The sequence below is a fragment of the Acipenser ruthenus genome, chromosome 15 (genome assembly GCF_902713425.1).
Source record: "Acipenser ruthenus chromosome 15, fAciRut3.2 maternal haplotype, whole genome shotgun sequence".
In the NCBI taxonomy this organism is placed as follows: domain Eukaryota; kingdom Metazoa; phylum Chordata; class Actinopteri; order Acipenseriformes; family Acipenseridae; genus Acipenser; species Acipenser ruthenus.
In genome coordinates, this window is record NC_081203.1 from 3,461,784 (window position 1) to 3,474,795 (window position 13,012).

At 37.8% G+C, this 13,012-nt stretch overlaps 1 protein-coding gene across 2 annotated transcripts in view; it reads left to right on the forward strand.

The window, feature by feature from the left end:
* The first annotated feature begins 589 nt into the window (after positions 1-589).
* Positions 590-13,012, forward strand: part of LOC117422095 (fibrinogen C domain-containing protein 1-like) — a 61,824-nt gene continuing 49,401 nt past the window's right edge. For both annotated transcript variants that reach the window (XM_034036750.3, XM_034036751.3), the window contains exons 1-2: positions 590-1,264; positions 1,460-1,559. In XM_034036750.3, coding sequence (XP_033892641.2) covers positions 1,488-1,559 — 72 coding nt within the window. In that variant the 5' untranslated portion in view covers positions 590-1,264; positions 1,460-1,487. The remainder of the gene's footprint in view (positions 1,265-1,459; positions 1,560-13,012) is intronic.

Sequence of the window (13,012 nt, forward strand, 5' to 3'; positions counted from 1 at the left end):
GCAATCAGAACTACGGATGTATACTGCATTCCCCACGACTGGTGGATCGAGGATGAATAGGGTTGATCGATCCAATGTCCACGTTTTCAGGATGGTTGTGCAGCAGTAGAATTATTTATGCATGCCCTACGAGCAAACCTAAAAAGGTTAGCCTCACTGCACCAAAATAAACAGAAACATGCCCCAGTTTTATTTTATTTTGAGGGGATTGTTAAAATTATATAAAATTATACATTGCCCCACATGTAAAGCAAATATATCTTTACCTGAACATACATACATACTGTACATACATGCATGCTTGCATACAAACATATATTTAAAAAAATCATAATCCACCACATTCCTATATATGCACATTTAAAATGATAAACCAAACTCAACTAAGACTGGAAGCAAGAAAATTAGACTGCATACTGAAATTCTAATGTTTCCCTCTTTGTGAAATGGATAGAGGAGGTATGCATTGCATAAAACACAATCAAAAACTCAAACCCAGTCCCCGCACTTAGACACACATATCCCCTTCACACACACTCACACACTCCCCCTAAAAAAGTATTTGTCTGATCACACTGCAGCTGTAGCAGCAGCAGAAGCAGCACCAGCATGGGGCTGGAAGATTTTAGTTTTCCACCTCTTTGATTGACAGCTCCTGTAGCATGAAGTGCTGGTGAGTGCACATGACTGGGTCTTGTTAATCTGCTATAGCACTGCTCATGTCAGATCCAGCTCTTAAAATCCTTGTGAAATACCTCCTCATGCTGATCAGGGTTCTCAACTAGGACAGGCACAGAGAGCGATTTATCCTTTTACAACACTGCTGGAGATTTCCAGTGTATTGCACAGACGCAACAAAAGGCACTAGCCTGGCTTCTGGTCTGCAGCTGTTTCTGTAATTAAGAGATTGAGAATTTAGGTACCTAATCTAATATGTAGGGAATGTGTTCTTTTTAAAATACTTTTGTCGGGTGACTAGGGAGAGGAGGAATGAAGTCTGATTTCCGAGCAACTGAAGTGAGAAATTGAAGAATCTTAATAGAGACTGTACCCTGGTGAAGATTTATTGCAAGACAACAGTGGAGTGGAATTCAATCTGTTTTGCTGTTTCACTTGCCAGTGACTATTATTTATAATATATAAATATATATGTGCATATGCTTGCGGACTGTCTTTTGAAATTGGAAGATATTAAAGCTGTTTTTTTAAAGCTTCCTTCTTTAGTGGAATACAGGGCTGAATCAACGGATCTGAATTGGTAGAAGTACGTATGTAATATACATTCTTGTGATGTTGATTCCCTGCTGGACCTAGACACGTATGCATCTGTGCTGTGTGTATTGAACTTAGTTGTAGCCACTGATTTTTTTTTTTTTAGTTTTTATTTTATAAAATCTTGGAATAACTCTTGGGGAATCAACCCCCCCCACCCCCCCCACCCCCCCGACCTGTAATCCAGACAGGCTGATTTCAAAGGTTTCCTGAGAATGGTAAATGATCGATGGAAAATCATGAACACTGTTTCAGAGCTTGAAGATGGACAACAACACAAACCTCAGGTATGCCACAAGCTTTCTATTCCATGGTTTCTCTGCAGAAATAGGTGTAGTGCACAGGCGTACAATGTTTGCAGAACTGTGTGTGTGTGTGTGTGTGTGTGTGTGTGTGTGTGTGTGTGTGTGTGTCTGTCGTCTAGAATAGATGAAACTGTATAACTAAAGTGTGCTACACTTTTCAGGATCCCCTTGTAAATGAAATCTAGCAAATTGAGTAATAGCTACAACTATGCATGCGGTTACAGTTTTTGCTCATACAGCTTCAATTCAATGTCAAGTTTTTAGCTGGGTGCACGCTTAATGTAACTCTTACACACCGCCTCTGATGGTTAATATAAATGGCTATATCACCTAGGCTAGATGTGTTTAAATACCAACACTGACTGCCAGGCACTGGCTTAACAAATAAGTGTTAGCAAAAACAGAACTGCTAGGGATTTAAAACTCATGAGAAGAGAGATTAGAAGATGGGATGAAATTGACTGAACCAGAAAACCACTCGGACCCAAGGACCTTCTTTAGCGGTTAATCTAGTCCTTCTAAATTGCTTGCATCCTGGGAGATTTTCTTCAGTCCTTTCAGTCAAACAACAACAGAGAGCTCAAGTATATGCAGTACTCAGGGCACAGTGGCGTACAGTAATGCTCCAGGTGTTCAGTGCAAGCAAATCATGTACCGTGCACAGCTGACCTATCTGTTAGGAGGTTTTCATAATACTGGACAGATGGAATTTGAGTAGCCAGATGGAGCCTGGTGATCATTTTAATATGATATTAATTTGCCTTTGCACCAGTGCTGTAACAAGCAATTGTGTTTTTCCCTCATTAACCCGCAACTGAGCTGTGTGATAATATTACAAGTATATTTGTAAACAATGTGCAGGATTATTAACGATATTCATGTGAATTGATTAGCGGTTTATAGTATCTGAGTTCATGAGGGTGCTAATAGAAATGTACTTCTGGATTCGTAAAAGCCATTGAATATATATATATATATATATATATATATATATATATATATATATATATATATATATATATATGTGCATGCAGTGTTTAAATTCAGGTTTCAAATGGTGTTGCTGTCTCATGCATTCTTCAAGGTGCTTCTAAATTCATTATTGCTTTCTGTTTTTACAATGTTTGAAAGGGCAAGCATAGCTACAAACATTAAACACGGTTAATTTATATCTAACCAAAAAAAAAAATAATTATAGTAAAAACAGCACAATTAGAAAAAAAATATAGTTACTGATTTGTTTAAATGCATTGAATTCCTCTGACAAATATGTTCTTTATAAACCAGCTCAAAACAGATGTAAACACTCACAGTGTATGTCTGGGAGCAGCAGTATAAATGTAGGGTTCCCTTAATTTGGAGATAAGTTCCCCAAATGTTGTCTTAAAGGGATTGTTTTATATGTATGAAATACAGTGGGGTGCCTCTATTAGGGGGACCTAAGGGACTGGTAAAATGTTTTCAATAGTGCACTGGTTCCAACAGGGAGCTCCAATTTAGATTGAGAGAGGAGTCTTAATGGGGAGCTGAACCTATGGAGTTTGCACCTTTAAATCAGCCTCAACTAGAGCCAGTACGTGATGGAGGTGGGAAAGAGGAACCTGCATCCCCCCTCCCAAATCCACCAATGTTTTTACATTCAATCATTTAGCTCACTGTTACTCCTCCATTAGATTGATCATATCTTTAGCATTTAGCATATCTAGGCAACTTGACATACCCTGTACTGTACAAGCATTTTGCACATGCCTGTGGAATATCTTCTCAACAGATCAGATTCGACTGCAGGGATAGAAATAAGACTCCCATTGCATAGCAGTTTGATCCAATCCTGGTTTTGCTATGAGTTTAATAAGATGCACCTGAGCTTGTTAGCTATACACTGTGGTAATCAAGCTCATTTTAAAACCTGGAATGGGTGAAATTGCTCTACAATAGGAGTTTTATTGCTGTCCCTGTACTGTAAGACTTATTTTTACCTCTTCAGTTTTGGAGATTTGAACCAAGAACCTTGATGTTTCCAGCCCAGATCAATCCATATTTATATCACGCAACTCGAGGGGGTAATATTGATATAAATAGAGAGTGTCAATGATTGTGAGCAGCGTTGTGTTTACACACACACACACACGAGTTATATAAACACACACACACATGCAATGGAGAATTCAAAACCAGCCCTGTGGCTTCCAAAGCTTGCAAATCAATCACTAGAAATGTATACTCAAGTGGAAAAGCAATTGATAAACATAAAAAAGCACAAACATGAATTAATTAGTAGGCAACCATTGTGCCCTAGCGAGATAAACAGTAAACCCCCTCCCAAGCCAGGGTGTTTGAAAGGTGTACATGGATAAGGTTCTATATAAGGAATTTTAAGGGCTGAGTCATCACCTCCCAGATATATGTTGCTGATATCCCACAGTGGTCGTTTCTTGTGTCCTGGCTTGTACTGTACTGTACTTTCCAGTCGAGATGCTTCCTGATGTGTTTAATCATTTTTAAACCTGGACTCTAGCCAACACCTGACAGCTGCTAAATTCCATTCTTTATATACAGTACTAGACCTTGTTGTCAGTGACAGGGGTGTACTGTGGCAAGAATACAAGGTTAGAAATATCTAGAAACCGTGTCCTTCAATTCTGATTTGAATTTATACGTTATGGCGACTTACTGATAGTTTGTTCTGGCTTGATGGAAGTATCTGTGCATGAGTTCTTCATTCTCCTGGACTTGAATGATCAATTATTCCAGTAAATAAACGAGTGTGGAGAAATATTTATTTGGTTTGGTGTTTGGTTTTGTGCAGACAGAACGCACAGATTTTCTCCTTAATGAATTGTCACCAGTGTCACCTTTACCCATTCACCAGTGATGTGATAAAAGTCAAATGATCAGCATGTCCATTTTGTTCATTCACTTCCAAGCAGTCATTTTTGGGCAGCGTTGTTTTAAAAGCAGTGCTTTTCATGTTTCTTTAAGGGCTGTGGAAAAGCAATGCATGTTTAAATCAAATGTTTGGTTTGTGTTTGAAACAAAAACCACGCCTGTTGGGAGTGCTTGAGGGTTTAAAACCATTGTCTTCAAGCATTACTCAGGTTACCAAGCCCCAAGACACAGGACAAATATATCACTGTATGAGAATACTGTACATTGCAGGTGTCAGGCAGAATCAAGTACCACAGCCAGCACTAAAGCTACTTTAATATGGCCCTCTTTAATAAGTCAAAGAGTGCCAGCTGTAGTTGATTCCTATCCACTTTCAGCTTATTGCACATTCACCAACATAGGAACCTTTGGATAACACTTTACATTGTGTATCTAATTACTGTGTATTAACATAGCAGTTACTTAGTACATGCTTGTATACTTACACATAATTACAATGTTATTATGCATAGTTACAATGTACTTAACGTGTAAATCTTGTTGCACGATATAACCCTAACTCTAAACCTAATCCTAACCTGATACAATTGTGTACTTACATATACACTTCAAAAAGATGTACACATTAAATACATTGCAACTATGCATAATAACACTGCAATTATGTGTAAGCGCACAGGTATTTACTAAGTAACTACTATGTAAATACACAGTAATTACAGACACTTCATGTGAAGTGTTACCAAGCCTTGTAATATCTTTGCAACACTACACAAACATTGAATTTGTGTCCTTGTAAATTAAGCCTATTTGGGAGTTCAAACAGACTACTTTTAAGAAGCACTGTGTTTCCATTAGATCCAGTGATAAATACTAATAATAATTTATTGTCACAGATTAAGCAAGGCAAACATTTTGCACCTACTTCACGCTGCTGTGAATTGTGGGTATGAATTGTAATGAAGGAGCATAGAACAGATAATTACAGTACAAAGTCAAGTAACCAGACTAATGGAGGGTGTAAGCGGTTAACTGGTTAGCTCATTTCCTTCATAATTGAACCACAAACCCTGAACGTCACAAGGACACATAGCACGACCTAAAACTACTGCAAGAGCGTCGCTTTGCCGGATTTCAAAGCACAACACAGCCAGTTTGGGATCTTTGTAGCCTGCAAAGCCCAACAATCTAGTTTTAACACATGTTCAAAAAAAGAAGAATTGTACTTTTAAGTACAAACTAATTTGTATTGCTATGTACGTCATCTCTAATTCCTGTATTATAAATGCAGTAGAGTGAGCTTTCGTGCTCCTGTTCTCAAATACTTTAAAGAGTAAGTATTTGATGGTGCTTGCAATTACTCTCACTTTGCATGTGGTCTTCTCTTGGTCACAGTTAGCAGCTCTGTCACACTGAACCATGGGAGGGTGCTAGTCCCCATTCACTAATTCATACATCACAACCCACAGCTACTGCACCAATAAGTGACCTTTATTTTGATAGCATGTTGTGCTGAAGCGGTGTGGAAATAGCATATAGAAGGTTGACTAGGTGGTGCTTTCTGGAATTAGGGTTAGAGGTTGCTGATGGAGTTCAGACCAATAGACTTGCACAGAACTCTGAGATTTCATTTTTCAGCATGTGACGCTGTGTTAACTCCGCCCAGTGTTTAAAACAACTCAGGAAACCTCATATTATACAGTAGACATGGCGGCTGTGTGGCTCAGTGGGAGTTCTTTGTTAAAGACTGCGAATTACTTTAGATTTAAAATACGGGTACAGGTAATCACACCTGTTTAATATCTTATTTAATATCTTATTATCTTTCTTCCCTGTTGTTGGTTCAGCTTAGACAAGTGTATGCCATGTTTACTGCGGTAACTATGACAGAAGAATAGGAGTTGCTTCTGAAAACTTCCCCCTATACTGTTATAGTCATTCTGTATAGATATTTTCTATTTACTAACTCACACTTGCTATAGTTGCTGAGGAGGCTGAAATCACAGGTCCGCTCCCCTAAGTGGTCATTTCCAAAACCTCACTTCTGAAATGAAGCTTTTAGGAGTCTTTTCAGAAGCAGAACCAGTGTTTGAGAAATAAAATTAGTTAGCCCCTTAAGTATGGATCTAAGCAGAAAATTATACAAAGCACACATACTGTACTGGAATGGAATAGTATCAAGTACTCCTCAACCCATTAAGTACCAAATACATTTTTCTTTAAAAAAAAAAAACAACAGAACACAAGCTGTATTGATGTAATTTGATACATTACATTTAGACTTAACTTTTGTGGTTCACAAAATTAGAGTACCGGTACATTATCATAACAATATAGTTAAAGAGAACATTTAAACAATAAGTAGATCCCAGTTAAACATGCCCCAGCAAATTACAAAGTTGCCTCTCCTCAAGTAATGAAACTTAATGGGTTAAACTAGAACATGATGCTGTTTTATTTTTTTTACATCAATAGGCTACACTTTGCTTCTTTATTGGTGTTGAAAGTGCAACACAGACTTGGCTGTGCCTGACAGAAGATGCATGCACTGATATATATGTGTCAGGAAAGAGGATGCAAAGGAAGCAATCCCACAGGAGAGAAAGCACGTCCCTGCAGTAAATCTAGGTTAAACTTAATTCAGAAAACAGACTCAGATAACCTAGATGCCTGTACTTGACTGCGGTCTCGTTTGTATCTGTTTACAGCCATGCATGAATCCTCATTTCGATGGATATTTTTCACATTATACTGAACATCTAAAGTATACTTCTAAGATGCAGCACTGTATGTCATCAGCATATTGTCCTTTAATAGCATTAAAATATGTACATAATCAGCTCGGAGATATACAACAGCTTGTTCTTTCTACCCCCACAGAAGAAAAGGCCCATATTCCATTTTTTGTTTAGACTGAACCTTCTGCCACAACACAAACATGTGTTTAATTCCCCGTGGGGCATCGTAATAGAGCAATGGAAATACATATAATTGAGGTTCATTGACTTCATCATACAGGCTGTGGAACATATCTCATGCATATGCATTTATCTGTGATGTTTTAATTACTAATGAGTTCTGCTTGCTAAAAGACACGGAAAAAAAAAACACATCTCTGTGAAATTGAGGTAATCAGAAATGTCAAGGTTAATTGCGACTGTGTCTGCAGACCGGGCTTCATATATGTCAACGTTTGGGATAATGCAAATAAGAAAGCTGAAGTTAGAAAATGTCACAAAGATAAGCTTTGCTTCCAAAGTTTAAATGTATGTTTCAAATCGTTATGTCCAGATCAGGAGACTAGATTATCTCAAGATCTAGACATCTATTTTTTTTTTGTTTTTAAATAAGATCTTCACTTGATTGATATGATTAAAAAAAAAAGAAATGAAAAGTGAAGTTTGATAACAGTGTAACGAAATGTTGAAATAGACCTCCGCCTTAATTATCTGCATGGTTTTAGTCTGAGAATCCAAAGCTGTGAACATTAGCTCTTTGCGGCCACTGATAGCTCTTGCTGATGCCTTACATATGCTCTTAATTAAAGAGATCTGTGCACTGAACCTGGATGAAAACTGTCTGGGGAACTTTGGAAATGGAGACGCCTTCCCTCCCGTCACCTCCCTGACAGAGCTTCCACAGCGAAATTCATTACCAACTCCTTCAGCATGCTCTCTGGTCCCCCAGCATTAGGAGCCATTTGTTTTGACACACTGCTCCCTTTAAAACAACAGTGACTAATGCATGCTTTTGTTAATCTATGCAAATCTTGACGTGGTGCTGTAGATGCAAGGCACTTTGCAGATGGATGATTGTTGGGTAATAAGAAATGCATTTACTTTTATTTTAATTAATGAATGTTCAATGCCTTTATGCAGTTAACAATATACACAGGTACACCAGGTCTGGTAGACAAGCGTTTTGGCTAGCGCCTTTTAACAGTTTGCTACCTTGAAATCTGTTCATTAGTGTTTTTGAAGTTATTGATGAATACACAAAGAGAACAAGCATTATTGAAACGTACTGGACTCTACAGATTTTAACTTTCTTTTAGTTCAGCCTTATATACTGTTCAAAAACTGCAGTGAGGAGTAATACAGATTAAAGTAATCCATCCAAACCGAAGGCGGAAGGGTTAACATATTGTAACCAGGTTACACATCATGAACGGTAGTCTTGGAAATTAAGCCGTAAATGAATCAACCAATAACAGCCCATGGTGCCAGGCACTTCATGCGAGTTACAGCTGGAAAATAACATTTGATTCTCATTGAACCGAGCAGACCAATTTTCTGATGCATTTATTGCAAACACTGCCGGTATTTGTATTTGCTGTTAAACTCTACTCTTTGAAATGTAAAATTCATTACAATAAATGCATCCGAAATTGGATATGGAAATAAGAAGACACCTCACTTATCTGCAGTACCTCAGAGTGAAGCCATTATTTTGTGAAATGAAATGATCTCAAAATGAAGGCAGTTTTCTGAATTGCATTGCTCTGTACATGTTGTTTAAAGCCCAGTGAAGGGTACCTTACATTCAGAAGCCATCTGAAGAGATGTGTGGGTGGCAAAAATCATCAATCAAACCACCTGCAGACATTTAATAAGTGATTTGCCCATTATTCAACTTTAAATAAATGCACATATCACTATTCTGGATTATTTTCTATTAACTTCAGCGAGCTGTTATATATGAAATGACCAGCAGGTGGTGTTTGTGTATATGCATATGTGTGGTTTAGTAGTTTAGTCAACGTGTTGGAATGAATCAAAGTTCCAGCAAGGAGTGAGGTCATTATGTGGTCTCCCCATGTTATGAAAAATAACAGCTGTCATCTATGCTGCAGCAACAGTTAAATGAGGCCAACGATTGGCAGTTAGACACGTCCCTGAAGTTAAGTTCCGAAGAGCATAGAGTCCATTATGGAGATGGGTAAAGGCAAAGTGTGGGCCATTTATAATGGAAGCTGTGTATTAGATTCAGCATAAGCCTCAGTTCACATTTCTCCCAATATCTGCCTAAATAAGCCTAGCATAAACAATATAATAAAGGTACTGAACTTAAGAGGATTTAGATCCCTGGGTGTACATGGTTTGGGATGAAATACAATCCACATGATGGTCAGTGACTGCACTGTGTGTCTTCTAATTACAAGCATAGTGTGCACAGTATTTGGTATTCTGCATATATAGTACGTATAGGGACCAGAAAGCTCTACTGAAATACAGAATGAGAAAACAAACGCTAAATGAGTTGTGTTAAATATTATCGATATTATTAACTATTATTGCTCTAAGGGAAAACAAATAGGGAAGGTGATGCTCAGGAAATATTGTTATGATGAGTTTTAACAATATCTATCATGCCTGATGCATTCCTCAAATAATCTTCCTTGCTATGGCGGTTGCTTCAATCTGTGGTGTGAGCAACGGGGGTGGCAGTGGTCTGGGAAAACTGCGATTTGTAAACATGGAAAGTGAATTAGCTGACCTCGACAAGGTTATTCACGTCAACAAGAAAAATACATTAAAACGTAACGTGCAATAGTATAGATTCTTTAGCTGCTCAGAGAAACAGGTATGTAAGGGAATAAAGCGCTCAGCTTTGAATCTTGACACAATTCGGATCTCAACCTGCAAGCACCTTGGCCTTTAATCTTTGTAGCAATTCACACACAAGACTGTGCAACAGAATTCCCTGGTCGAGACAGACTAGGGGATACTGGAAAGGGGCCAATTATGAAGATGCTTTGAACTCCAGCAGGACCTCATCAAATTCAGCTCCTACTCTGACTAGCCAGCGTGTGTATCTTAACACAATTTTAAACTCTGCTGTCAGCTCCTGGGTTCAGCAGATGTGTTGCACCGGTTATCCATTGGGACGATTCCGGTAGAACTCCTGCTAAGAAATGAATGCAGATCAATACGATTCACAGCAGGATAGATTCATAGAGTGAAGCAGAATGGATATGTATTTATTGCCGACGCCAAGAGATTTTTAAATGAATCTTCTTAGTTTTTAGTTATTTTATTTAGCGTGTACAGCTATGGCCAAAAGTTTAGCATTTCTTAGAATTTGAGGATTGAGACATTAAAAAAAAAAAAAAACCTATATGAACATAACATATCTTCTATTTAACATCATCTAATGAAAGAAACTGCAAAATGATATCGCAAAAGTCTACCGGAAGCCATAATAGTAGTACAGTATTTAATGTTAGATTTCGAAATGTCACATTTTTCAATTTTTGTCATTCGACTTTATGAAGCAAAATGTTTTTAAAAAATAAATGCTATTTTCAACATCTGTTCTTACGAATAAAATGATGAAACCTTATTTATTTTTTTTTTTTTTACTGTTGACATTGAAACCATCAATAGTACAGAGCAGTTTCCAGGAATACAGAACATGATTTTATTGATTAATACAGACTTTGAAAAAATACTCTTTTAGTAACACATGAGTTAAAGCGTGGTGACTAGAGTCCAGAGAGTGGGGAGGATATGGAATGGGTGCCGTAGTCAATGTTGGTGCTGAATTACTGGGATACTTTAAAACCCAACTTAACAAAGTTTTTAGATCAATCAGCTACTTGGAACTGGACAAGTGTAGATGGGCTGAACGGCTTTCTCTCGTCCGTACATTTTCTCAAGTTCTTACGTTCCATCTCGGCCATGTCACACCATGCATCACAGCTCTATTGGCTTGATCCAGCCAATCAGATCTGATTCATTACAGAATAAAATGCTGATCAGGGAGTAAAAAAAAAAAAAAAGGTCACATTAAATTTGTTCTCCTCTAAAACCTGAATGTCACACAATACAACAGCAGTCAAATGAGAAAATCCATGTATTCACTCTTGAGAGAGTAACAAAGCAATGCACAGAAGATCAGAAGGAAAGTGACAGCATCCTGGTGTGAAGCTTTCAAGACTTTTGACAAGGAAGATGATTCAGCCTTTCATCATTAAAATGGGCATTCGGGTGCATTGTAGCAGCCATGGTGGTCCCTTCTACCACCTTGTGTGAGGAAAGCAGTATATCCTGTTTTTAAAGGCTCAAGGTCACCAAATACCAAATTCTACACATTCACAGAAACCAGGGCTGCTTTTTTATACTGTGATGTGTTGGGGGTCTAATAACATGTAAGGAGGCGTTAGTTCTATTGTAGGCGCCTGAACCTCTTTTATAAAAGATGCTAAGGTTCTTATAGAGGTTATTATACAATGCCCTAGTTAGACCCCACCTTGACTACTGTGTGCAGTTTTGGTCACCTCAGTACAAAAAATACATCATTGCACTGGAGAAGGTACAGAGAAGGGCAACTAGGCTGATCCCAGGACTTCATGACATGAGACACTACATCAAATTTAGCAGAGATGAAGAACAAAAGGGCATAAATGGAAGGTGAGTGAAAGTACGTTTGGAACAGAGAGTTATAAATCCACGGAACAACCTACCAGGTGAAGTAGTAGGATCTAAAACACTGGGAACATTTAAATAAAGACTAGATGCTGTGCTTTTAAGTTAGTTACCTGCAGGAAGGGAGAATGGTGTGCTAACAAGGGACAAGCCTTGATGGATTGAATGGTCTTTACTCATTACCAAACTTTTCCTATGTTCTTTATTCAAGCAATAGAGTGTATCATAACTCCTTGTTTGACACACAACCAATTCCCCACCAGTCCTTACAATACAACAGAAGCAACCACAAAGTGCTTAAGCAACCGACTAAACCAGATCTGAAATATTTTCCTGTGAAGGAGCTGATAAATACTGTAAATCAAATGTAAATCCCTTTTTAACATGGCTTTGCATTTCAAATGCAGAGCTTTTCATAGTGTGCGTTTCGTCATCCTTGTGATCCTTGAAACCAACATGGGAATGGTTTGAAGTTTAAGGGTTGGAGTCAAATCTGAAAGCCAAAGCGTTTTACCCTGGGTGACCTGCTTCGTCTTTTCAGGATGGAGGTTCAGTCTGTCAGATCCATGCGTGACTAATAAAATCAGCTTCCATTAGCTTTCCACCATATTGCCCGAGCTGGCGTTTCTTTCTTCTTGATTTTTAATGTTTGAGTACCGTATGCTATTCGGGCTCCAACTGTGTATGTCTAAAGATATAATGGGAATTGTAACTCAAAGAAAATTAACAATTTTGAGTTCTCTAAATCCGTAAAGAAGAGCTAACCAAGGTTAAATCAATTTTCTTATGGCTTATTGAACTAGTAAAACTCCGCTTTTTTTTTTGTTGTTTTTTTTTTGCTTGAACAGCTTGGAATATGTAGATATTTTAAAGACGATGCTTCAAAATCAAATCTTGCTGCTGCTTTCTAGTACCTACCAGTACCTGTAATCAAGTCTCATGTTATAGTTCAGACTCACTCCAATGGTTTGGTTGTAATCACTATCTACTAGGATAGAAGAGTAGAGTTGCATTTGAAATTATTTGCATAAACTGAATTAATGTAAAAAATAAAGAAACAGTGTTAACCAAACTAATCATTTTGAAAGAACTAAAGCTTGTGTTTTTATTGCTACAACA